General features: G+C 42.6%; 1 protein-coding gene across 4 annotated transcripts in view; it reads left to right on the top strand.

The window, feature by feature from the left end:
* Positions 1-277: 277 nt before the first annotated feature.
* Positions 278-26,811, top strand: part of LOC117412749 (polycomb protein SCMH1-like) — a 30,858-nt gene continuing 4,324 nt past the window's right edge. Inside the window, exons 1-11 of one of the 4 annotated variants that reach the window (XM_058997670.1) lie at positions 278-406; positions 2,182-2,267; positions 4,398-4,475; positions 4,834-4,904; positions 5,964-6,198; positions 8,112-8,200; positions 8,881-9,127; positions 20,748-20,980; positions 22,510-22,636; positions 24,107-24,307; positions 25,390-25,578. In XM_058997670.1, the coding sequence (XP_058853653.1) occupies positions 2,243-2,267; positions 4,398-4,475; positions 4,834-4,904; positions 5,964-6,198; positions 8,112-8,200; positions 8,881-9,127; positions 20,748-20,980; positions 22,510-22,636; positions 24,107-24,307; positions 25,390-25,578 (1,495 nt within the window). In that variant the 5' untranslated portion in view covers positions 278-406; positions 2,182-2,242. Of the gene's footprint in view, positions 407-638; positions 826-1,307; positions 1,464-2,181; positions 2,268-4,397; positions 4,476-4,833; positions 4,905-5,963; positions 6,199-8,111; positions 8,201-8,880; positions 9,128-20,747; positions 20,981-22,509; positions 22,637-24,106; positions 24,308-25,389; positions 25,579-26,811 lie in introns of those variants that run through there. The other 3 variants (XM_058997668.1, XM_058997669.1, XM_058997667.1) reach the window with 3 other exon arrangements.

The following is a 26,811-nucleotide window of genomic DNA, read 5'->3' as shown; positions in this document are numbered from 1 at the left end:
TATTTTGTATTTGTAATTATTATTTTTAAACAACACTGCCTTTGAAAAAAAAAAACACAATAATAAAACCCTAAATGTAAAACAAATAAATGAAAAGGTCTGTCTGGATTATTTATGTGGTAGTACAGTAATAATAACAGCACACAATAACGGTGTCTCGGCTGTGTTTTCATTTTAATCTAGCTCAAAATCTGAATTTGCGCGCCACGGTCTGTTCTTCCTTCTATCGGCAGGGGTCGTGTCTATCTGGCAGTAACCCTGTTTCTCTCTCTCACTCTCCCAAATGAGTCAAAATCCACGGTCTCTCAGCCCCCTCGCACACTCTCGACTACTACGCACTAGAAAAAATGGCGGATAGGTACTGAAATCCACATCAGAAAAAAAGCTTCAAAAAAAAAAGCCCGAGGTAATAACATTCAAAATCTTAAAACGCTTCCCTAGGCCCCTTTTTAACAGTCTGTGTCCCACTCACCAGCTGCGGTTAGACTGAGCGATGGTATTCATTTTGCTAGAGCATGCCTGTTTTTGTGTCTGTGTGTGTGTGTCCATGCAAAGCTTTGTAACGTATCCCGCTTTGGTAACAGTATTGGAAATACTTCACTCTACGCTTCTGTGTGTACTGCTTGTTCTGCCTGTGATTGCAGTGTGGCGCTTTCAGTGTATAGCCAGTTGCTGCTTTTTGTTTTTGAATGGATGAGACGTTTAAATATTTTGTTTGTTGCACAGTTGGTTGGTCGGTGCTGATGCTAGATTTAATAGGTCAGACGGTTGGCTGTGGGGCGGCGAAATTTGCCCCGGCTGTCAGTCAAAGGAGTCTGGGATGAGGTTTGTCAGTTTTTTGAAAGAGCGATGTGGTTTTGTTCAGCTTGCACGTTATCGGCTCACCGTACAAAAAGGGCGCTCTTTTCATAAGACTTTTTATTTATTTATTTTCTTTTAAAAAAAGAAAAACGTTACTTCCCCCCGCGACAGATGTGGGGGAGGGTATTGTTATGATGTGATGTCAAAAGAAACGGAATCTACTGTAATTGATTTATTTCCTACATAGATTGAACTAACAGTTATAGATTGAAAACAATGTTTGTATTTATTGAAAAAATGCTTTAAAAAAAGTTTGTTGTAAATATATAGGGTAGAAGTTCCCATGCAAGTTGCATTTAAAATTTGAATGCATTATTAGATATTAAAGCTTTTCCTTCAAGCTCATGTTGAAATGTCAGCTCTGTATACAAAATCAATTTAAAAGGAAAAGCTGCCATTTAAATTAATGTATTTATATATTTGTATTGTAGTATCCAATTCATACCCTCCCACTGCTGCAAGTTGGACCAGTAACACTGTTGTAATGTACTTTGCCTGTTAACTTGTGGAGTGACTACTTGTGTCCCTAACGTACCCTTTGAGATCAAACTGGACTATCAACACAGCCTGCTTTCTGAATGCACAGCAAGCTGAACTATGGGGTAATATAGTAAAATATGTACGAAGGATTTCAATATTTCATATCATCTTAAACTGTAATCCTACACTGTTCGTGCACGGTCCCCTCATACCGTAGTTTGTTTTCTTAGTATTGATGAACCGCAAGGTCCTAATTAATGTAATACGGAAATGTACAGTGTAGAAATGTTGAAAGTAAAAGACAAACATATTAGAAGATAAGCTTAGACTCAGCTCAGTGCTGGTGGAACAGACACAGAGAAAGGGAGGCTCTTATACTCTCTGAACAGCCTCCTTCTGCTCTGTGCTGGTGGAGCAAAGAAAGAGAAAGGGAGGCTCTTATACTCTCTGAACAGCCTCCTTCTGCTCTGTGCTGGTGGAGCAGGGAAAGAGAAAGGGAGGCTCTTATACTCTGAACAGCCTCCCTCTGCTCTGTGCTGGTGGAGCAGAGAAAGAGAAAGGGAGGCTCTTATACTCTGAACAGCCTCCCTCTGCTCTGTGCTGGTGGAGCAGAGAAAGGGAGGCTCTTATACTCCCTGAACAGCCTCCTTCTGCTCTGTGCTGGTGGAGCAGGGAAAGAGAAAGGGAGGCTCTTATACTCTCTGAACAGCCTCCCTCTGCTCTGTTCTGGTGGAGCAGGGAAAGGGAGGCTCTTATACTCTGAACAGCTGCAGATGAGAAAGTCTTGCATGGCTGGTGGTTCACGTGAATGGGTCTGTGACTGCTTTGTCTCCCTGTCAGATTGGAGCGTGGAGAGGACAGCAGTCAGCAGAGTTGTGGCATTGGTCAGTATTGCTGGAGTATGAGGAAACCAGGACCTCAGAAAGGTGAGCGCTTCCACTGTTTCTACTAGATCAGTAACTCTGCAAACTCCCGTCATTTCCCTTGCACAACAGAGCTGAGAAATGACTGTATAAAAAGGATACTGTGCAAAGGAAATTCACATTCTCCTGTACAGAAGATTGTTTCTCTCCTGCCTTTAATATTTTACTCCTGTAATGTGATACAGTATGGTTCTGTCTTTTTGTAGTATACTGTTCTTTTTATAAGTGTCAGTTTACGGATATGGCTAAGAATCTGTAACAAAAAATCTGTCGAATACTTATTTTGTTAGCTAATTAAGCTGCGTTTTATATTAGTTATGTATTTTAATTCAGGTCTGGGCGTAGCTATTAAGTTCTGTAAACAGCGTCAGGAACATGAACAAAACTGTCATACTGTCATATCATCCAACATTTACCTCTCAGATGCCAGTCACAAATTGAAAAGCTCCCCTTCACTCGGCTGTGGCTTAGACACAGTGATTGTCTAATTGAATTGATGACTGTAATAAGCCACACATGCAATTAATTTAAAATAGTAAGGGAAAAGAAACATAGCACAAATGGTAAAGTGCATGAGACTTTTTAGAAGTTGTTTAAGACCTAATTAAAGCACAAAGTGGTCTAACATCACACAGGAGTGCCTATTGTTTCTATATCACTGATTACTTCACACATCCAGAGGTTTTCAGTCTGATAGGTATATAAAGGATATAAATGACAAATCTTGAGGTGTTCTAATACATTTGCACACCACTGTATGCCACACATTTTTGAATATATCTTGAGAACCAATTGTAATGAAACTTAACCTTATTTAGCATACGGTATGTTTCTGACAGTATCAGTTCCTGTAGATTATGGGGATAGCCGTCTGTTTGTCTATTCATCCATCCATCCATCTGTATCTCAATTAATGTTTTTACATGTATCGTGAGAACTGAAGAAGTCATTCCCCATATTGTAACCCAGTAATATAGTTTCCCATGATGCAACACACCACTCATGCAATTTCCATTAAACTGTTCATAGGCATTTCTCCTACTATACAGTTTTGTTCTGTTGATAAACAGTCAGCACTCGGATATCCGGTACCCAGACACACGTCAGTCATGTTGTATATATAATCCTCATATATATATATATATATATATATAATGTAATAAATTAATGCACTTACCCGTCACAAACGATTTAAGACTCCGTCACCAGTTTTCTGAAACAAAGTCCATCTCTTCAATTTTACAATGTACTTGTTTATCCGTCACAGCCCGCAATTTTTTAATTTTTTTTCTCTGAAGCCAAATCAGTCTGTCTTTATTGTGCAGTTACACAGAGCTTCCTCCAATTTCCCATGATGAAAATGCAGCCAAAACAAAGCGAACGAGACAGTCTATGGTAATGTAACAGTTAATCATTAAACAGTTTTAAATACTGTGATGCATTTTTTTTTAAATCTGTGATCTTTAGTTGCTTTTGTGCATTTTCATTTGCAAGTGAACTGTGACATTAGGGCCTTATCGAGCATTGTATTCTGCAATTTTGAATGCTGACTTTGGATGCTGTTTTAATTTTGGAAACTGGTGTTGTTTTTTTTAAATCTTTTGCTAAATTGCATTGCCTTTTACGTTTTACGCAGTTCTGTGCATGAGTAACATTCTGATATAATTTTGCTGCTGGGTTTTGCATACTGCTACAATACACATGTACTGTATTACAGTCCACGTGTCGCCTCTTTTGTCAAGTGATATTTTCAGAATCATATCGTTCTGAATTAAAATACTTCTGTTGAAAATATATTACTGTACCAACAAAACCAACTACAGTACATATTAATCTAAGCCTACTTATTTTAAAACACAGTCCTTTCAGCTATGCATTTTTGACATTGTATCTTTTTTGTGTTCCCTGAAAAACGGACGAGGGTTGGAATGGGCCAAAATGAAATAATCAGATATGCGTCGCACTCGTTTAACCATCACTGAAGTCAACATTTTATAGGGTGGAATATGTGAGTGCTGACTGTAGTCATGTATACAATCATGATGCCTGCTCATCAACCACAGAGGGATGAAACCCTGCTCTCAGGAGTGTTTCTGTATGGTCTGTGTCGTCACCTGCTTGTGTTCTCTGCAGTGATTGAGTGGAAGGATGGCAGACGACACAAACACGCCCGCAGTGGACGCCCATCCAGCATCCCTCCCCAGTACCAGGGTAAGGGGCTTCACTGAGAGGCTGTACACCTCATTAAAGCTGACCTCCCTTTAAACGTCTGGCTTTCACATTCAATCGCGTGTGTACCTGTTGACGTTTCCTGCAGTTCTGAGAGATTTATTCTAGTAACTGCAAAAATCTAAATGTAATCAAATTGCATAAATAAATACAGCTTGTGTTCTGATTTTTCTTTTCTTTTCTCCAGAAATTAAGAAATTTAACCGAAAGTGCTATTTTTTAATACAGTAATTAATTGAGGCGCTAGAAATGTTAATCTGGAGCATGGCTTTTTTTTTTTAGATTTCGTGTTGGAGCTGTGCTCCTCTTCTTCTGTCCTCATCACTGTGTTGTTTTGCAGGGCACTTCAGCTGGGACAAGTATCTGAAAGAGACAGGGTCCTCTGCAGCTCCAGCACACTGCTTCAGACAGGTAGGCACCAAGACACCATGGTAAAGGGCTCCTTGATAGTCTCCCCTGGTAAAGGCACAGCTGTGTGGTGTGCAGGGTGAGTCATACAGTCAGGGGAGCGCTGGTTAGCTGGGAATTCCACATGGAGCGTCTCATTGGCTGTGGCCCTTCCATAGGTTAGGGAGGCAAATTCGTTTGAGACTCGTGGTGCTACAGTGGACCCTACTGGCCAGACACCCGGTGAACTCAGAGCAGAGGCCTAAAAAGGCCTTCGTCCTCCAGGGGCTGGATTAAAACACAGACCCTTGTCAAGTGCTGTGTGTCCTGAAAGGCAAGGTTTCAGTGAAATAAAAATGTGTAACTAAAATGAGCTGAATAAATATCCAAAACAGAGTCATGAAGGATCCTGGGGAGCCCCAACCATCTGCTTTAGGTTTGGGGACTGCAAAGTCTACACTCATTCGGACTGTCATCTCCAGTTAGGGATGAGGGCTGGCACGTCTGGATCTCCATCTCGCACTGATGGTAGAAGTTACCTAATGAGTGTCCAATGCAAAGGATGAGGGGAAAAAATATGTATTCTGAATATGAGGGATGTAAATATGCTTTAAGAGAAATATTGAAGGTTGGTGAATTAAAGTACATGGTGCTAAAAAAATAATTCCTGTAAATCTTACCTAATATATATTGCTATAGTTGTCGAACGCTCCTTGCAGATACTGCAGGAAATGCAGTGACTGGTATTCAAATGCAAGCTAGTGTGTCTAGCTTCTGAGAGCTGGAGTTCTTTTAAAGGAAATAAAGGGCGAGCATTGTCTTAAAGAAACATACATTCAGAATGTTTTTTTCCTACAAGGACTCAAACTCAGAAGCAACTCGGATGCGTTTCTTTAACGGGAAGCACAGCAGAAAAAGTGCCAGATACTTAAACCTAGTTTAATATTGGAATGAGATTGAGTCCTAAAGACTAGTTTCATGGTGCAAAAGTTATGTGGCATTAGACTTCTGTCACAAGTGTGTAACCAGCTGAGTTACTGCAGTAAGTGGAAGTCCCAGCGCTGACTGTGCCCCGCTCTCTAGTGCTTAACCCCCCCGGTGAACGAGTTCAAGTCCGGGATGAAGCTGGAGGCCCAGGACCCACGCAACACCACCTCCACCTGCATAGCAACCGTCGTCGGGCTGACCGGGGTCAGGCTCCGCCTCCGACTCGACGGCAGCGACAACAAGAACGACTTCTGGCGATTGGTTGACTCCTCCGAGATCCAGCCAATCGGCAACTGTGAGAAGAACGCGGGCATGCTGCAGCCACCTCTGGGTGAGTGGATTTCAGATCCTTTTCACTGCGCCTCAGATCATTGCGTAGTTCAACTTTTCATTGTTAACAAGCATTCTTAACTCTGTAATGCCCATTTCTGTGTCACACATGATTAAGGGTTTTGTCACAGAGATCACAGAAATCTGGAATATGAGTAATCCGTGAAATCTTGGAAATGGATGTAAAAACACATTTTATTTAGGCGCTTCCTGTATTTCTATGAAAAATGCAGTCACGCACTGAAAATACAAATCAGCGAGTATCTGCAAATTGTTTGGTTGTGTATGAGCGCAGTATTTACATGTAGCTGTGTAGATCAGCGAATGAGATTTGCAGCTGAGCAAGCAAGCATGCAAATGAGTGGAGCTGAAGTTAATGGGGTGAAATCGGATGGATAAAAAGGCGACAGACGTGCAAGCAAAGTGGCAAATATTACTGCTAAGCAGAGAAGTGAAAAATAGCCAATGCGGACATTTCATGAAAGCAATGCCAGGATGTTTTGTACTGCATGTAATGTTCCTGTGGATTACTAACGAAAAGAAAAGCAAGCTGTGACAAGTGCTTTACATAAACGGAAGCTACAAGCCATTGAATCTGCAGTAGGAAAGACAGCTCTACAAAAAAAAGGCGCGTGAGCGGTTTTCTGTTAAGACAAGAACAAATGCATCAGCAGACGTTTACAGACTTGCAGAGGCTTTCTTTAAAACGTGCCATTTCAGAGTCGTGGAAAACTCTTAACTAAGTTTTGTACTCTAAAGTAACATTTCAACTTGTCAGCAGTTAAAAGCAATAGTTTTTATATTCTTGATTTTGGTGTACTATTAAAAGCTCTTGTGTATGTTGATGTAGCTAAAACTTTTGTACAAATGCATTTTACACTTTATTTTACATTTGTTAAAATGCCCTATAAATAATGTTTTTATTCAGTAAAAGCATTCTGAAAAGAACTAACAAATGTTATCTTAGTGACCTAAGTGCAAATGTGATCTTCAGTGCATTAATTTACACACACATGAATACATGCATAAAAGAGCCCAGTGCTACCTCCTGACCAAGAGCTAGGTCAACCACGTAAATCTGAAGCCTAGGATTAAAAAACAAACAGAATCTGCATCTCAATCACTCAAAAAAGGAATACAGGGACCACAAGGAGAGCAGTGTCCAGCCCAAGCAGGGCAGGGAGGGGCGAGGGTCCAAGCCAAGCAATGCCTTGTAGGTTAAAAGCAAAATCTTCAAATCATTTCGAATGTACGGATCAGCCGGTGAATACGCAGGTCATCTTTAAATCCTGTTTGGAAATAAAGCAGCACGTTGAATCTGACCCCTAGGGGGTGTTGTTTAGCTGTGCTTGAACACTTGCAGAGCAGAGTGACTCCAAACAGGTCTTGAATACTGAGAAGGTTTTATGCTAATATTGAAAGGGCTGACATTTAGTTTTTACCCACAAAATATGGTGTAATACTTTTTTCTATTGTAAGATGACCCTGTCTTACAATGTATTCGTCTTGTGATGCACCAGATTTAAATTCTAGTTTGATGTAAATGGATTGTTATCCCCAACGACAGGGCCGTAGAGGAGCCAAACACTATGTATTTGAACATGCGTCTAGAAAACCGCTGATCCAGTATGTGATCACATGGTTAGGACATTGTTTACCTCAAGTCATTACGAGTAGCAGAATCAGGGTCTATTCAGTAGAAAGTCACCTTTTTTCCATGTGCATACTGTATATGGTGATCTACTTCATCACAGTGTGATTGGTCCAATGTTGGGATGTGTGTTACTATTATACATCCTACATACTGTATACTGATTGCTTCTGCAAGGCCAGTAAAGGAGAGCTGTTAGTGCTTTAAATCAATGTTATTAACAGTATCGCTGCTGCTGGCTCTGTCTGCTTGCTGTATCATAGGCTTCCGGCTAAACGCTTCCTCCTGGCCGATGTTCCTTTTAAAGACGCTAAACGGAGCCGAGATGGCGCCTGTCCGGATATTCCACAAGGTATTTATTATCACTTGACTTGTTACAAACTAAAGGCAATTGCGCACCTGATCTGCATGGAAGTCGTATGGAAATGAATTAAATAGACATGTGTATTTCATATTGTACTTCTCTTGACCAAACCTGTGTAATTGTCGGTACGAGATTGATGCGTTGATTTTGGGATCAGAGTCTTTTCCAGATTTGTATGCGTTAAATATGACGGTGCCACCTGACTTCATGCACTATGACGATGGAGTTACACAAGATGCAACATGAGTAGGAAAAACCAACTGACTTTTAGCGAAGCACATGTAAATGTGAGAAAGGCACTGTTTAGCTATGTACCTGCAGATTCAAGTAGGCTATGCTTGCAATCAAGTGCAATCAATTGCGAATGCACACCAGTGGATCAGTCACTGGTGCAAAAGGTAGCGCCCATCCAGTTCACTTTGATTGACACTGATGAAAGGCAAGAGTGAAATGTAAAAAGCAATGTTGAAAAGAGATGTCTCGTCACGTGGTTACCATAGTCAGGCAGAGGCAAACATGTGCTCGAGATCAGTTGTATTCTAGTTTGTTTTAAGTTTAACTTGTGTATCGCTCACCCAGTTTCAATGATAGTGTTGTGTATCGCTCACCCAGTTTCAATGTTAGTGTTGTGTATCGCTCACCCTCCTCTCCCCTCCTCTCACCCCCAGCAGGAGCCCCCTGCCCCGGCTCAGAACTCCTTCAAGGTGGGCATGAAGCTGGAGGCGGTGGACCGCAAGAACCCTCACTTCATCTGCCCGGCCACCATCGGGGAGGTGCGAGGGAGCGAGGTGCTGGTCACCTTCGACGGCTGGAGAGGAGCCTTCGATTACTACTGCCGCTACGACTCCCGCGACATCTTCCCTGTGGGCTGGTGTGCGCTGACCGGAGATAACCTGCAGCCACCTGGGACCAAGGGTAGGACCTCTCCTCCCTCCTCCACACTCCCCCTGCCCTGCCTCTCTGTACAAACCTGCACTCCCTCCTCCCTACTCCACCTGCCCCCCGCCTCTCTATACAAACCTACTACTGCCTGACACCAGTGGAAAGATACCCCACTCCTCTCCTGTCTCTGTACAAAACCCCAAAGGTAGGGCACCCCCCATCCCTCCCCTTCACTCTTACATTTTGTCTGTTTTTAATAACCCAAAACCAGGGCCATCCCTATTCCCCCTCTTCGTTATTAATTGCATACAATACAGATAGTCTTTTGTGTATGTGTAATACCAGAAACGGACCACAGGAAACAAGGCATTGACGTTTTTTTCTTCACTGTACATAGCAATCAGTAGCAAAGCATTGGACCATCTGTATCTTCAATCCATCCCTATGTATAAATTCATTTGTAGTTATTTGATATGAATGCCTATTGCAGATATGTCCAGCGTAACTGCAGATTTGTATATAACCAGCCTGCCCCGTTATTTCAGCGTAGCTTGGTTGACCATTACTGGCCTGTCTTCATCACATCCGTTCTGTGACCAGGGGGCGGTGGGTTCAGAGGCCACCCTGTACGGAGATCTGTCAGTGTCACAATTCTTTAGATCTTGTCCAACCGGGTCGGTTAGTGTGCGCAGGCCTTTAGTCTCTGTAGCCTTTGTGTTTCACATGTTGTAAAACACTGCATGTTCACGATACATATCAAGATGTTATTAGGCTGTTTATAATACTAGTCCTGATTGGTGCATAACTTCACAGGGATATGTACAGACTATGTATAGTAGGTCACTGACATTTTTAGATATGTCTTAAAAAACGGTAATCCAATTGTGATGGTATCTAAACTGAAAAAAAAAAACAGTTCCAAGTAAAATTACTTCAACTGTGATCAAAACAACTTATTTCGTCTAATTTTGTTCCCTTTTCATGTCTATCTCCAGATGTGATCTTGTTCATTTGTCGATCCACAGGTTTTGAGTTTTACCCTCTGGGGCGACTCTGGAAGGAGAAGCACAGGCTTTTGCTCTTTACAGTGAGCTGGGGGGAGTCATTATGGGCGGTACATCTTGTACGTTTAACACAAACTGAGTGGCGCGTCAAAATAGAAAAGTAAACTGATTCGCATCATCTGACTATTCAGTCAAGCTATTTCTGAACTATTTATTCTAGTTTGCCGATTCCTGATGCGACATCAATGCCTGTGCTCGAGAAAATGGAAACATTGCAGTGTGTGCAGTGAGGGGCGTATTGCTGGAACAAAAAAAACAACATTGTTGCAGGAGGGAGTGTGATCTGGAGACGCTGTGATTGTTAGAAGAGAGGTTTTTTATTTCTCTTGGCAAACGCTCCCTAGTAAATATTGAGAAATGCTTTGCCCAATAAATAAAAACTTCAAAAGTCGGCAATATGTTTAAAAATATAACGCAGTGAAACAGACAACACGGGGACACAGCAAAGGTAAGGTGACATCGTTCTGTAACACTTCATTGAACAGTTAAAGCCAGTTCAAACTCAAGCAGACAGGAGGGACCAGGCTGAATTGATGTGCGGTGGATTTTCCATTTGCAAATTAGGGACTGTGAGACTGGCCTGAAAACATCTGCTAGCACTATAATATGGGGGGCGAGGAGAGTGAAAAAAAATAGCAACCGAGAGAGCAAGAAAGAGAAAACTAAATGGATGGAAGAAGGGAGGGGCCAGTAATAGCCCAGCACAGCATGTGTTTTTGCTGTTTGTAATTGGAAGTTTTTAGTGTGCTCATTTTCGGAGGAATTTGTTTAATCTTCAGCCTCGCTCATTACCTCATTCTGAAAGCTTTCCCACACAATTGAAGCTGTTAAGTGACATGTTTTTCAACATACTCCTGATTTGTTTTGATATTTTTAATCACACATCACTGTTCAGCTGGAAAATACATTTCTCGACTTTTAATCAAGAGCGTTTGCCAGGAGGGAGAGAATTTCTCTTCCGAGCACCGTAGTGTATTTAGATCGTGCCACGTTACTGGTGCTCTTATTGAAATGAGGGCCGTATTCTGAGAACAGAAAAACAGCAGCATTTCTGCAAGAGGGAACATGAAATTCTATTTCTCCTGGCGAACACATACCTGGTACACAACTGTATTCTATGATTCTCTCTGGCGATCAAGAAAAAGCCCTTCTAGGGGGCTCCCGATTGGCGCATCCAGTAAAAATACTCACCAGAGTGCAAGATGCGCTCTATAGCCTTGACGTCGCGAGTTCGAGTCCAGGCTGTTCCACAGCCGACTGGACGGGAGCTCCCAGGGGGCGGCGCACAATTGGCCGAGCGTCGCCCGGGGGGAGGGAGGGTTAGGTCGGCCAGGGTGTCCTCGGCTCACCGCGCACCAGCGACCCCTGTAGTCTGGCCGGGCGCCTGCAGGCTTGCCTGTAAGCTGCCCAGAGCTGCGTTGTCCTCCGACGCTGTAGCTCTGAGGCGGCTGCACGGTGAGTCTGCAGAGTGTAAAGAAGCGGGCGGCTGACGGCACACGCTTTGGAGGACAGCGTGTGTTCATCTTCGCCCCTCCCGAGTCAGCGCAGGGGTGGTAGCGGTGAGCTGAGCCTAAAAATAATTGGGCATTTCAAATTGGGGAGAAAATAATAAAAAACTAATTGGCAACGACTAAATTATTAAAAAAAAAAAAAAAAAGAAAAAGCCCTTCTCTGCCAGTAGTAAATGTATTTGTAAAAAATGTAGCTCATCAGGCTATTGCCAAATGCAATGTGAAACTTCTATAAAAGGCTGGTGAAGATTGTGCAATATCAAGGCAGTTATCGTGCTTATCATGTAGAGTGTGACATGGAGAGATGGACGGACATGTTCACTGCATAAGGGTCCCCGTCTTTTAATGAGGACCTCACCTGCATTGTGTATAGTTGATACTATATTTTTCTGTCTTATTAGTTTTGCCTGTAGATATTCTAGAAATGTGACAGGAAGCCCTTAACTGCAGTGTGAGGCGGGAGATAGGGCATGCTTTCTTTTCTCCACTAGATGCCGCTATTTTTTCAGGAGGCGTGTGTGAGAGGGGGAGTTTATTCTGTTTTGTGCCTATTGTTCTCAATCACTAGTACAGAAAGGTCTTTCGTAGTCTATTTGTGTGTGTGTGTGTGTGTGTGTGTGTGTGTGTGTGAGAGAGAGAGACACTGTACAGTGCTCCAATTCTGAGAAAGGTTTTAAAGGTACACTGAAGGTAATCCTAGTTTATGGCCGTGGCAGTAAAGCAGGATTGGATTAAATTAAATTGAATTAAGTGAGAGAAATGATAAAAAGAGTCTTTGCCCTGTACTAAGCGTGAAGCCTTAAAGCTGATATTTCCGTTCTCTGGGCAGCCAGGAATGTTTCAGGATGGAGGCTAGGCCTTGGCATGATCCCAGCTGGCAGGGGGTGTCTGGGCACAGAGCGAGGGATGGGGGGTGGGTTAATACACAACTAACCTTTGTCTTTTTGGCAGAAGGTGCAAACTGGGGTCTGTCACAAGCAGATAGACAGTCCCTCGTATGTCATTTCAGCATTTTCTTAGCAGAAAAAAGAAAGTAAAGAAAGGAAGAAGAGCCTCCGAGTAGGCTGTCCCCGTGGGGCTGGTTACGGAGCTGCTGCCAGGCCAGCTGTTGCACAGTACAGTGGGGAAGGGAGTTTGGGTTTCGCTCTGGCTTGTTTTAGAGGAGGCGAGGGGAAACGCGCACAGAACGAACACAGCGCTTCACATGAACCAGGGATTCCCAGGCAGGTACAGTAGGGAGTCTGTTTGCTTGTTGCTTTGTAGTTGCTGGAGTGGATTGTTGTATGGCATGCCTGTTTACTATCGTGTTTTAGTCTTTTACTGCCTGTCCTGATGCGCCAGATGAAAAGTGTCGGCTTTAAGATGTTTTTGATACATACAGGTTGTAACAGTGTGTCTACAAACCAAATAAGTCTCTTTAAAACACACTGCCTCTGTCTGGTCAAGTGGGATTACAGCCTCCTTGGGAGATGTCACAGTGTATCAGATTAAACCAGGTTTTACTGTTCTGCAATAATAACCCCAATCTATATTTGTCACTGCACAATTATTATTTTTTTTATATGAAGAATTAAATGTACAGGGCTGTAAAATGCTAACTTTCTTTTTTTAGGTGCACGAAACAGGGTTTAAAATGTACTGACAGGTTGGATCTGGTTATCCTAAATGTATTTTAAGAAGAAACCGTTTGAAGAACCGCTCAATTCCTTGTGTACCTTAAGGGGTTAATCGAGCGACATAAAGCTGCTGTTTTAATCCTGGCACAGCGTGCTGTTTAGCAGGTAAACGTTTAAAGATGTTTTTCTGTATTACAAACAAGCCATACTATTTTAATAAAACTCTTTGGTATTTACAGTCATGGTAGTGTCTGCTGGGAAGTAAGACTCAAGGCCCAGTACAGAGAAGGGCAGCTAGGCTGATCCCAGGACTTAATGACATGAGCTATGAGGACAGGTTCAAAGAATGACCTCTCTTCAGCCTGGAAAAAAAGAAGGGAAAGAGGGGACTTGATTGAAGTCTTTAAAATTAGACCTCAGCAGTGGAGAATGGTGTGCTAACAAGGGACGTGCTAGACAGAAGTAGGGGTGTCAAGTTCACTACTACTAAATGTTTGAACAAAGCTGATAGATCTGTGAAAGCAGTAACACTCCAAGGTGTTCAATGAGATTGCTCCCTCTATTCTTGCCATTTTATAACAGACACTAAGTTCATTCAGTATTTTTTCTTTCTTGCACAGTTTATTTAGTCCCTACATGGCGACAGTCAGTAAGTATGTGTGGAAACCGTAGCAACTACAATGACACATACATCTATGACCCGGGTACGGATTGTAGCCTGCACACACAACCGGCCGCAGGCAGGAGTTGTGATCCTGAGCTCCGGGTCCTAAAGAAAGCAGCAAGCCAGCTCTCCAGGGTAGCCTCACCCTCGCAGCCCAGGGGGGACAGGCTTTGGCTGAGAGCCCTTTTGGCAGAGAGCTGGAGAATTTAGTGAAGGAAACTAGCTGTGCATGGGAAGAGAGCAAATAAAACAGAACAGATCTTTTCAAACTAGAGGGGGAGAGAAATAGAGAGGCTCTTCTACTCTCTGAATAACCTATCGGCGCTGGTGGAGGGGAGAAAGAGCAGCTCTTATACTCAGTTAACAGCCTCCCTCCGCTCTGCTGGTGCAGCAGAGAAAGAGAACAGGGTGACAGATGTTCAGAGAGTATAAAAGTATCCCTTTCTATTTCTCTGCTCCACCAGCACAGAGCAAAGAGAGGCTGTGGAGAGAGCATAAGAGCTTCCATTTTAATGGTAATAAAGCTACTGAAAGTTCGTAATAAGGTTAGTAATTGTGTTGTAGGCAGACGGGTGTCAGTTTGCCAGCTGCAGAGTGTTGATTAAAACTTAATTTAAGTCTCTTAGAAATCTTATTTCCTGTCTGGAAATGGCATGTGGTTTTTAGGGGGTTTCCTCTTTATACACTGCTGCCCCCTCTCCCATTGGATCAAACGAAGCTGGGTTAGGTGATTCATACCACACAGTATTGGTCGGTAATGTATGATTGTTTAGGCACAAGATGAAATATTTATCCACTTTACTTGGTTTGTTGTAAGTTCTGCCTTGCTTTCTGCAGCATGCCCGCTTAATCACTACCTTAAACAGCCACTGATTGCACTGCTGACTATACAATACAACAGGCTGAGAGTTTTGCATTCAGTTCTAGAGTGAGGACTGCTTCAGTGTATTGATTAAATAGCTGCTAGGCACAGTCGTAGGTGTAGTTCAGTTGATTACTGGTTTTTGGTGAGTGGGAATGGGTAATTGTAAATGGTTTGCTTTATTTTTGAGGCATTCACATAATACTGTTATACAACACTCGTCTTTTGGAGTAACTTCTGTAATGCCAACCTGCCTTCCTCTCAGTCCCTCATCTTTAACCACTAAGCCACACTGCTTTACTGCTCCCATGTCCCTCAGCTCTTACCACTAGGCTACACTGCCTCCCTCCCAGTCACTAAGTTCTAACCACTAGACTACACTGCCTCCCTCCCAGTCCCTAAGCTCTAACCATGATCATGCTGCCTCCCTCCCAGTCCCTAAGCTCTAACCACTAGACCACACTGTCTCCCTCACAGTCCCTAAGCTCTAACCATGATCATGCTGCCTCCCTCCCAGTCCCTAAGCTCTAACCACTAGACCACACTGTCTCCCTCACAGTCCCTAAGCTCTAACCATGATCATGCTGCCTCCCTCCCAGTCCCTAAGCTCTAACCACTAGACCACACTGTCTCCCTCACAGTCCCTAAGCTCTAACCATGATCATGCTGCCTCCCTCCCAGTCCCTAAGCTCTAACCACTAGACCACACTGCCTCCCTCCCAGTCCCTAAGCTCTAACCACTAGACCACACTGCCTCCCTCACAGTCCCTAAGCTCTAACCACTAGACCACACTGCCTCCCTCACAGTTCCTAAGCTCTAACCACTAGACCATGCTGCCTCCCTCCCAGTCCCTAAGCTCTAACCACTAGACCATGCTGCCTCCCTCCCAGTCCCTGCACAAATGGTGCATATAAACCCTTCAGTCTAGTGTTGCCCAATGTTATCGAGTAAACTGATAAATAAGTCTTTATAGGGGTTAAAAGGCGGAAGGCGTATTGTTTTTAGATCTTAGCGAGTTGCCACTGGCAAAGCTGACAAGCAAAGGGGCCTCTTGTGACTGTGTGAGGGCCGTGTCAAAACAAAAGGATGTTTCTTATCAAGTTAAACGAAAGTTAAAAAAAAGAAGTCTATTTTCATAGACTGCCTGTTCAGGAAGAGGTGGTCTATGCTTTCGCACATTCTATAAGACAGTTTGTTTTTTTCATTTTCAGCAAAATAGATGTGAAAAGCTTTGTTCTTTTTTTTTATTTGCTCTCTTGCCCCGCCTTGGCACACAGCTAGTTTTCTCGATTAGATTTTTCTCCAGCTCGCTGCCAAAAGGGCGCCCAGCCAAAGCCTGCCCTCCCAGGGCTGTGAGGGTGAGGCTGCCCTTTAGGACTGAGAGCTGAGGATCACAACTCTGTGTTATACTGAACTATACTGGGTACACACATACTCCCAACTATGAGTGTGAAAGTGTTCCAGAACCCCCTGCAGTGTTACAAGAAACACAGTACTTCACTTTGCTGTAGCCCGTGTGGTCCACTTTGCAGCAAATTCTTTCAACATATTGTGAATGAACTTTTACTTGGGAACGCTCATTAGGAGAAAGAGATGTTTTTCTTCTAAACATTGTAGTGCAAAACTATTCAGGCCATTCACCCCATCAAGGCTTGTCTCTTGTTAGCACACCATTCTCCCCTTCTGGAGGGGGAACTCATTTAAAAGCACAGCATCTAGTCTTTTTTAAAATGTTCGGTATTTTAGATCCTACTTTGTCACCTGGTAGGCTATTCCATGCAAGTCTGTGTAAAAAGTGCTTCCTACCTTCTGTTCTAAACTTATTATGTGCTAAATTTGAAGTAGCGTCTTGGGTTAACTGTGTCTATACCATTTATGATTTTAAAGACTTGAATCAAGTCCCCTCTTTCCCTTCTTTTTTCTCGGCTGAAGAGCCTCTTAATTAGGTTCCATGTAATTTAATTGAGTGCTGATGTTTTTAATCCAGTCTCCCTTTTCTTGTTGAAAAGGGCAGTGGGCAGCCTGTGTTCGATAAAGCATAGGAAATAATGCACCCACTGGGGATCCAGGATTTCAGGGGGTTAAAACCACATCCAAATGCTGTACAGTAATTCATGACAATCTCTGCAGTAGTTCTGCGGGGACACAGTTCCCTTTTTCCACCGTCTCAGATTGAACTGTAAACTGCAGAAAAGTAAGTGTCTCGGTAAATCAAACTAGGTTGCTACGGCAACCGGAAAGCAGCAGCTGAGGTTTAGAGAGGAAGGAAGCCCTAGCACAGTGACTCCCACACACTCTCGCACAGACACACGCACACACTCCCTCCCTCGCTCACTCGCTACCATCTTGGTTGCCAAGAGTGGGTGTCCTCTCGTCTTAATAATAAGATCATCCTTTCACAGGAGTTTTTTTTTTTTATTTTATTTTATTTTCAGTTCAATCTCAAACTCTTTTAAAAGGCTTTGCAACCTGTTTTGAAGACTTTACAGTAAGTTTGAATTTCAGCTTCTATCTATAATTTTGATGATGATGATATAGCCAGAGTACCTAGACTGCTGTGATAGGCCTGGGCTGTTAAAGTGACTGTAGCTAACAAAATCATCCCATCAATCTTTCCTGTTGTGCACTGCATTCGTTATGTAGGTCTCAGATCTACAGTACAGTTTTAGTCAATATTTTTCTTTGAAAATATCTGGCACTGCGATTGGTTAAAGAAATACCTCTGTTTGCAAGCCTTGCCTTCAGGTAACACTTGCTTGGTCATTTCACCTGAAGGGTAAAATTGTTCTCCACCCCTTTACTGGCTTCTTTCCTGTCAATAACCAATCAGCTGCTTCCTTTATTGACTGACATGCTTTCAGCCAGTAACATGTTTTGACCCAGAAGACACTGCTAAGGTGAAATGACCCAGGAAGTGTAACAGATATCCAGAGAATAAGGTCTAGAAACTGAAGTGGGATACCATGATTTTAAATGCTATTTCTTTCAAAACTGTTTATTTGAGAACCTGTGTAGCTTATGAAAGTAAGGATTGGAATTGAGCGGTTTGGTATTCCCAAACTATATTACCTTTCAGCATAGCAACACTCCTAAAAGCCATTATTGTTTTACTTTTATTTTGTAGTTATAATCCTCGCTTTTCAGCCCATTTTCTCCAACCACAATGCTCGGTTTCCTTTCCTCATTCACTTCCTTCCTGTGTTACAGGAAATAGAACCCTTTCTGAACATTTCATGGAACACAAGTTTAAGGGTCAGGTGAGGACCCTGTTACTTAGAACACAGGAAGTAAACTTATCAACAGGTTCACCTTAAAGCAGTGAAAATAAAGAAGAGAAAGCTAGCGGCAAAGGAATTTGAGAATGTTATAAAGAAGAAATGTTTTGATTTTATTTTATAAGATACATAGGGGCAGCCAGCCAGGAGCAGGTCAAGTAAGAGTTTTGTTCTGCCATTCTCAAACTTTTTCTCCATGGCACCTCATTTGACGTTGGTCTATGTACAAGAAACATATTACATTCGCTCCGCTGTGTCCCATGTCGTCCGTATATTTTTTGACGTATTGACGACTAAATAATCTGGGCAATGCATTTCTCAACATTTACACAGGAGCGTTCACCAGGAGAAACTTGTTTTTCATTCTAAGGATCGCAGTGTTTTTTCCCACAATAGCGCACTCATTTCAGGACACCAGCACTGTTGCGGGAGGGAACATGAACTGCATACAGCAATGTTTAGAGTTTTGACTGCTCCCGAGTAAAAGTTGAAAGGAGTATTTCCCTAGTTTACGTACCTATGATGTTTGGATTAAAAAAAAAAAGATAAAAACTATCAGGAATATGTTGAAAAAAATGATATAGACAATACAGGATACAGGATTTGGAAGTATTTATTAAAAATATATGCATGTAGATTTTGACTTTCTTTATCAGATAGATTTAACAGAAAAGATTAACTGCGACTACAAGAAAACATTTTTTTTGGCCCGGTTGTTTCGTGACCCCTCCCCTAAAACCTTTCTGAGATCGAAGTCTAAACATTTAAACAGGTTATTCAAAACAAAAAGTGCTAAACAGAATAGTTCAGCGGACGTTTAAATGAAAACATATTTCATCAGAATCTTTGTTTTTCTCAAGTGACAATAATTATAATCACGGTTTCTGAGTTTAGGGTTCTAACAGATAAACACTGATAAAACACCCCCAAAACAAAGAACATTAGAGCAGTGTTTATCCTATAAACACTGAAAGAACATTGAAGACTATTTTGTGTTCACTTTCCCCATTCCTGGCTCAGTGTTTACTGTATTTTTCTTGAGGTACAGCTTGCACTGTGATTTCTATCTATATAAAAAGTAAAAGCTCTGGTAAGCAGGATTATGGCCATCTACAAAGAGCCTATAACTTTCTGAATATTAACATTAAATCAGAAAATGAAAAGCCCAGGAATCCAGAAGCTGCAATATTGTGATACTTTTGATTCCATTCTACTTTATTACTGGATGTGGGAAGTGAATAGGATTCAGTACACATTGGAAACAATAGGCTGTAGACGAGATCACTTCAGCAAATGCACACTATGGTAGTTCCATTAAAGGGGGAACGACTTCTGTAGTAAATATTTCATTTTGGTCGCCACTTTTTACTATGGACTATCTGTAATGTTGTATTTTCAGTTGTGGCAGGGGATGTACGTTACTGACATGCTAGCAAAGGACACTTAACTGTTGCTACTGTCAGTTATCTAGCTGGGGATGCCTTATGAGTCAGATGTCATGATGTTTAATTAGTCACTTCAGGAAATCTTGTGAAAAAGGGAACAAGCTGGAAGAGTCAGCCCGCGGTATGCTAGGAGTGGGGATGCACCTGGAATAGTGGAAGAGTCAGCCCGCGGTGTGCTAGGAGTGGGGATGCACCTGGAATAGTGGAAGAGTCAGCCCGCGGTGTGCTAAGAGTGGGGATGCACCTGGAATAGTGGAAGAGTCAGCCCGCGGTGTGCTAGGAGTGGGGATGCACCTGGAATAGTGGAAGAGTCAGCCCGCGGTGTGCTAGGAGTGGGGATGCACCTGGAATAGTGGAAGAGTCAGCCCGCGGTGTGCTAGGAGTGGGGATGCACCTGGAATAGTGGAAGAGTCAGCCCGCAGTGTGCTAGGAGTGGGGAAGCACCTGGAATAGTGGAAGAGTCAGCCCGCGGTGTGGTAGGAGTGGGAGTGCTCCTGGCCCTATGACTACGGGGCAGGGTTGTGTTTTCACACCAGCTGGAGGATGTTAGTGGTTACAATATCTGTTAGGTGGTGTGAAGAGATACGATGAAGCTGTGTGTGTTTTTATTAAAACAACATCAACAAGTGTGGTTGCACCTACTACACTCCCCCGAAACAAAGTAAATACAAACTTAAACCAGCCAGTATCACTGTGACCTACATCCACTGTGTACTTGGAGAATACACGTGACATGCACACACTAAAGTTAAAATGAAATGCTTGGCTGCAATGTGAAAGGTAGTGGACTTCAACATATTCTTAAGAAAAGAATATTGTGCAAGTTTTGTTCGTTTAACTGAATTGTTTTTAAATCTGTATCCTACCTTAGACAGATAACCCCCCACCCTAGGTGACACAAACACAGAGATAATGCCAAAAGGTCTTTTAATGTATGGTATATGTACTGTATGTATGTCATACACACTTGTTAAATTCATTGGCACCAAAAATATTCAGATAGTTACCCTTTCAATATCCACAGCTTTATATATTTAAGTTTCATTTTATAAAAATAACAGAAAATGGACAATCATTAAGATATTTAGTAACCAAGAAGTCTGATTTAGGGTTGAAAGGGCAACAAATATCCCATCTTCAAGATCCACAAGCCAACGTTCCTGTGTTTGTAACCCTCTCCCTCTCGTTCTCTTTCTCTCATCCTGTCTGTCTCAGTCGTGCTGCCCAAGAGCCCCGGCACCCCCCTGGAGTCAAGCTCGGAGCGCAGCAGCATGCACCCGGCGGGCAGGGGGGCCCCACGGCAGAGGGGCCGCAAGCCTGGGCGCCCACGCGGTAGACTGCCAGGGATCTGGCTGCATAAAGGAGCTGCAGGCCAGCACGGCGCAGCCGGCAAGCCGGTGGATCCAGTCAAGATACCCAAGAAGAGAGGGCCCAAACCAGGCAGCAAGGTAACCAGCAAACACACTGCCCTGCGCTGTCGGCTGTAATCTTTACCAGCAACCTTCATAATGAGCACCAGTCTAAACACTCCACTCTCAGCTCTGCAGCGCTGTCCTTACCCTGCACTTTAATAATAATGAGCACCAGTCTAAACACTCCACTCTCAGCTCTGCAGCGCTGTCCTTACCCTGCACTTTAATAATAATGAGCACCAGTCTAAACACTCCACTCTCAACTCTGCAGCGCTGTCCTTACCCTGCACTTTAATAATAATGAGCACAAGTCTAATCACTCCACTCTCAGCTCTGCAGCGCTGTCCTTACCCTGCATCTTCATAATGAGCACCAGTCTAAACACTCCACTCTCAGCTCTGCAGCGCTGTCCTTACCCTGCATCTTCATAATGAGCACCAGTCTAAACACTCCACTCTCAGCTCTGCAGCGCTGTCCTTACCCTGCATCTTCATAATGAGCACCAGTCTAAACACTCCACTCTCAGCTCTGCAGCAAGTTTTTTGTCGTGTTCTCATGTATACTCAATAAAGGAGTTCCTCTTTGAATTGTATAACTTAATTTCACAGTTAATACTAGCGTTTAGGAAATTGAAACACAAACAGCCCTTCCAGGAGGATGGCCATGCCCTTACTTTTTAATATAAAAAGCAGAGAATATGTACACTTTCCTAACAGATTCTCATTGACGGGTTGGGGCGATTTAAAAAGAACAGTGCCTGGCTTGTCTTTCTTAGAGGATTCATGTTATTCAGCAGCGATCAGGTTGCACTGAAGAGAAGCAGGTTCGGTTTGTGTGATCTGCAGTGCCATGCCATACTAGACTAACCCCAGCCTGCAGTCATTTACAGTGTGAGAAGTGGAATTAAAGGAAAGGGACACTGTGCACACTGAAAATCATTTTGTAGGAGCTCGATTACATTCCCCGCAGTTTATTGTGTTTGTCACATTTTTACTACTTCCATTTTTACGTACATCAAGAGAACGGCTTGCTCAATTGTGAAGCTTGCTAATCACAGTCTTTAGCCCAGGTTATTGATAACGTCAGGGGGTAAAAAGAGTGGCAACACAAGTGTCTCTAATTACTGTGTATTTACAGTTACTCAGTAAATACATGTGTGCCTACACATCACTACACGTCACACTTACATTTTTACATGTGTCTAGAGAATTGCTTGTTCAATTGAGATGAAATTTACTATGGACATAAAAAAATCAATTTTCAATGTTTAATATTTAGTACTTGTACTCAGCAACACTGTAGTCTTGTATTTTGAACTCTGTTGCTGCTTTTAATACTTGATCTGAGTGACAGCCAACACAGCAGTTATGGTAAAGTTTAAAACTGTGCAATCTTAAAGGTATAGGAAATTAAGCAGAATCTAACGCCTCTAGGATGTGCCGAGTTTAAATCCCTTTAAAAAAAATGACAGCAGTGAACCCTGAGGTTGAAGCCAGTTGAAAGGTAGGAGAGTCTGTTTATTTGTTTCTAAGTGCCTCCCTCTCGTGTGTGTTTGGTGTTGACAGAGGAAACCTCGGGTGGTGCCCAACCCCATACCCACCTCCCCAACCAGCAGCACCCCCGAACCAGACACCAGCACTGTGCCCCTGGACAACGCCACCATCCCCAGCGCCGCCCTGCAGGCACCCACCGGTAAGACACCCCATCTAGATAAAGTTAACCCAAGTCTCCACTTCAGGTTTAGCACAGAGAGTAGAACAAGAGGGCATACCTGGAAATTTAGGAACAGAAGGTAGGAAGCACTTTCTTTACACAGTGTTATAAATGCATGGAATAGCTTACCAGCTGAAGTAGTAGGATCTAAAACAGTGGGGACACTACAGTGTCTGTAGTGACCACTGGGATCCCTGTGTACATGGATGTTGTGTACTGAAAGGCTGTTCCTGTTACAGACTTGGATAGAGGGCTGATCGGCTGTAGCTGTGGTTCTGAAAGCTGTGCCCGTGGGCACATTCGTGCCGTTGACATAATCTTTAATTCTGCTGTACAGATTCAGCAATAAAGGAACTCTTGCATCAGTAAATGACTATATTGCATCCGTACCGATACCAGTGATATGGGATTTTGCATTGCACAGTAGCTGGAGTCTTATTGTCTTGGGTTACAGCACCCTCTAGAGGCCAAGTGGTTTAAACTCTTTTTAAAACAGTAGCTTCAGAAGAAAATGCTAAACAGTGAAGAAAATTAAACAGTTTGGCAAGAAAATCTTTAACTGTTCACTTGGAAATCTCAGTCAGAGGATTCTCAAATGTGTTGATTAATCTATCCATGTATTACTTTGATCATTTTAAAACATGTTTCAAAGGCTTTCGATATAACCCCCATTACTTGAGCAATAGTTACTTTTTCAACACTTCATATAATTAAAAAGGACTTCAAAAACACAAGGCTGCTTACACTTACACTTACTAACTTTGCAGAGAGTGTAGATCTCGCACTGAGAATGTCTATGACAAACCATTCTAAATGTTTAAACCACAACAATTCTTCATAAACACATTCATTAATTAGGCTTTTCATCATTTAGATTGCATGACTTCTTCTATGTTGATACGTGTTCATTGGCTACCTCCAATCATGTTACGTGTGCAGATTTATTAGAACACCCCATTGCTTCTGTAGTTTTGATTTGCTGTGCGTATGAAATCAAACCACTGGAATTGAAAATCTTGAGAAATTGTCAAAATAGGCAAATTAGTGATTCTCTAATTTAATGGCAGACTTTAATAGGCCACACATGCAATTCATTTAAAATAGTAAAGCGAAAAGGAACACTTAGCCACAAATGGTAAAATGCATGAGACTTTTTAGAAGTTAGAAGTTGTTTAAGATGCCTAATTAAAACACAAAGTGGTCTAACATTTTCACATGAGTGCCTGTTGTTTCTATATCACTGATTACTGACCGAAAATTGAAATTCTCACCCCCAGAGGTTTTCATGCAGGTAGGTATATAAAGGATACAAATGACACATCTTGAGGTGTGCTAATAAATTTGCAATCACTGACACAACAGAGACTGGTTAGAGGTAGCCACTGAACAACTTGAAACCTGCTTTCTGATGCGTGTAGTCAAGCGGAGCTGTGTGTTGTGATTGGACAGTGTGCGTGTACCTGAATAAGAACGGCAATATGGGACCCCACCTGGACCGGAAGAAGGTCCAGCAGCTTCCAGACCACTTCGGGCCGGCGCGCGCCTCGGTGGTGCTGCAGCAGTCTGTCCAGGCCTGCATCGACTGCGCCCACCACCAGAAAACAGTGTACTCCTTCCTGAAGCAGAGCCACGGAGGAGAGCTCATCTCAGGTGAGGCGCGAGCACACACACACACACACACACACACACACACTGCTGCACAGCGCACTGCTTATAAAGCAAAGCGCACTTTACAAATCATAACAGGTAGAGATAGTTAACCCAAGACACGACTTCAAGTTTAGCACATAGAGAAGAACAAGAGGGCATAAATGAAAGCCGATACAAGCAAGTTTAGAACAGAAGGTAGGAAGCACTTTTAAAAATGAGGCCTTCCATGCCTTTGTTGTTGTATTGTAACTAAAATACCTATGTTTCCCTCCAACAGAATTTGTAGCTAAATGTACTTTAACATAGTCTTACTGTGTCTTAATATATTACAAAGTTTCTTTTTAGTACTACAATAAGATAGTGTCTACCCATTCTCAGACAAATTGCATTAACATGAAAGAACAATCACATGGGCAGCTGTAAGTTTTTGTCTTGGTATTTTTTAATATTTCAATACCAGCTGGAACAGCTCAGTGGTTTCAATTAAAACCCCCACTCCAGCATTAGGCAATACAATTAAGGGATTTCAGCATTTCATTTAGACAAAGGCTGTTAATCTATGTTTAGTAGATTAAACATTCAAACCTTTTGTGCAGCGTCAATTTATCTTACACTTCTTTAATGAAAAGGTTGACTGCATTCAGTCCGCTTTATACTTTAATTTTAAATTTGATTTACATTTACAAAAAAATTATCAAAGAAAAAATAAGAACAGACACATGAACTGTCCCCTTGTACTGGAAAGCGTGATTAGCAAAATTATTACAATGCAGCTGGTGTCTTTTTCGTTGAAGACATTTTAAAGAAATCGTGCAGCTCTATGCTGTGTGTTCAATCATTTACTAGGCAGGAAGCAAACTAAACCGGCTGCCAGGTTCCTAAATGCAGTGTAACAGGTAGTGCATCAATAAGGCAAACCTTTGCTGTATTTATTTTTAGACGATAACAAAAACACAGCCTTGGCAATTGGTTCACAACAGAGATGTAGCAGTATTAAGCTGAGTTGTAGAGCAGTCTGCCTTCGACTGGTTTGAAGGTTTAGACTTTGCATTGAGCTGCCCCGTGTTGCTGTTGTGTTCCAGCCTCGTTTGAGCATGAGCAGCACACTCTGACCCTGCCCGCGGTGAACAGCGTGACCTACGTCCTGCGCTTCCTGGAAAAGCTGTGTCACAACCTGCGCAGTGACAACCTGTTCGGAAACCAGCCCTTCACCCCGAGCAGTTCCGGGCTGCACTGCCCCCTGGAGTATGACAGCGCCGCATACCACCCAGGTGAGTCTGCAGCAAACACCACTACAAGCGACGGACAACACTGAAATATCAGCAATGGAAGCTGTTTCATCATTAATGGAAATACCATAGCTGGTATATTTATTTTTTCCATGTGTATTGAAACCATCTTTTAATGCGAGTGTCGTCTTTGAACAGGTCTCTTTAAATATTCATTGCATCTCATAATGCTAAATAAAATACTGAACGCTGAAGTTGTTTAACAGTGGTACTCACATTACAAAACAGACACAGAGTAGGATTGTGGAGAGCTGCCAAAAGCACTGTAAAAGCCTTGGGTTACCATGGAAATGGATGGTAGCCTTGAATACTAAAAAAAAGAACCAAACCGTCTGCTGTTATGAATATAATATGAAGGTATGGAGTGGATTACCTGGTCATGTTATTGATGCTGAATAACATGGATCCATTAAGACCCAGCTTGACAAAGTATTGAGATCAGTCAGCTACTGGGAGCCAGACGAGCATAGATGAGCTGAGTGGCCTCTTGTCGTTGGTGTTTCGCATGTCTTATGATTGAGTGTTTGAGGTCCTGCCTGCTTCACTTTGCCCTCCTCTTGCTGGGCGCTGACCTATCTAGACAGAAGCAGCTTGGGGGACGGGCCCCTATCTGGTCTGAGGAGAGTCAGTAAGTCTTAAGAGATGCCCCCAGGACTCCCACCCTACAGCGCCCTTCTCTCCCCAAACTGGCCAAAAATGACCGCCACCCTTCAGAAGGTACCTCTTCGGAACTAGCTTTTGTACTTTGTCTGCCTTCTGTTTTTATTTTCTTCCTTTTCAACCTAGTCTTTCTCTCTGTCCTTACTATGCTTTTAACTAGGTGTGCCACTTCCAGCAGTAAAATATAATCAGACCTATAACTTCAAACACCCAATCATAAATAAATAATGCTTAGAAAAAAACATAACAGCAACCAATTGCAGAGCTTTGAACAGTGGCTTATTCCCAATACAGTAGACTCTCACTTTTCCGAACCACATGGAATCACACCCTGTTCAGACTGGTGATGTGTTCGGCGTACTGTACGGAAACTGTACCATACTAAAAGTGTCTTGTCAACCCTTTGTCTCATGTCAGTAGTAATGACTTGTGAAACAAATACAGAGACGGTGTACATGTTCTCCTGATAGTGAAGTTTCAGCAGCTGTTCTGAGCTTTCATTTCAATACAGTAGCATGGATCGGATTGTAGGTCAGTACAAACTACGGGTTTGGA

The sequence above is a fragment of the Acipenser ruthenus genome, chromosome 23, assembly GCF_902713425.1.
Source record: "Acipenser ruthenus chromosome 23, fAciRut3.2 maternal haplotype, whole genome shotgun sequence".
NCBI classification, from domain to species: domain Eukaryota; kingdom Metazoa; phylum Chordata; class Actinopteri; order Acipenseriformes; family Acipenseridae; genus Acipenser; species Acipenser ruthenus.
Note: the sequence above shows the minus strand (reverse complement) of the source record. Positions and strands in the feature narration are given on the sequence as shown.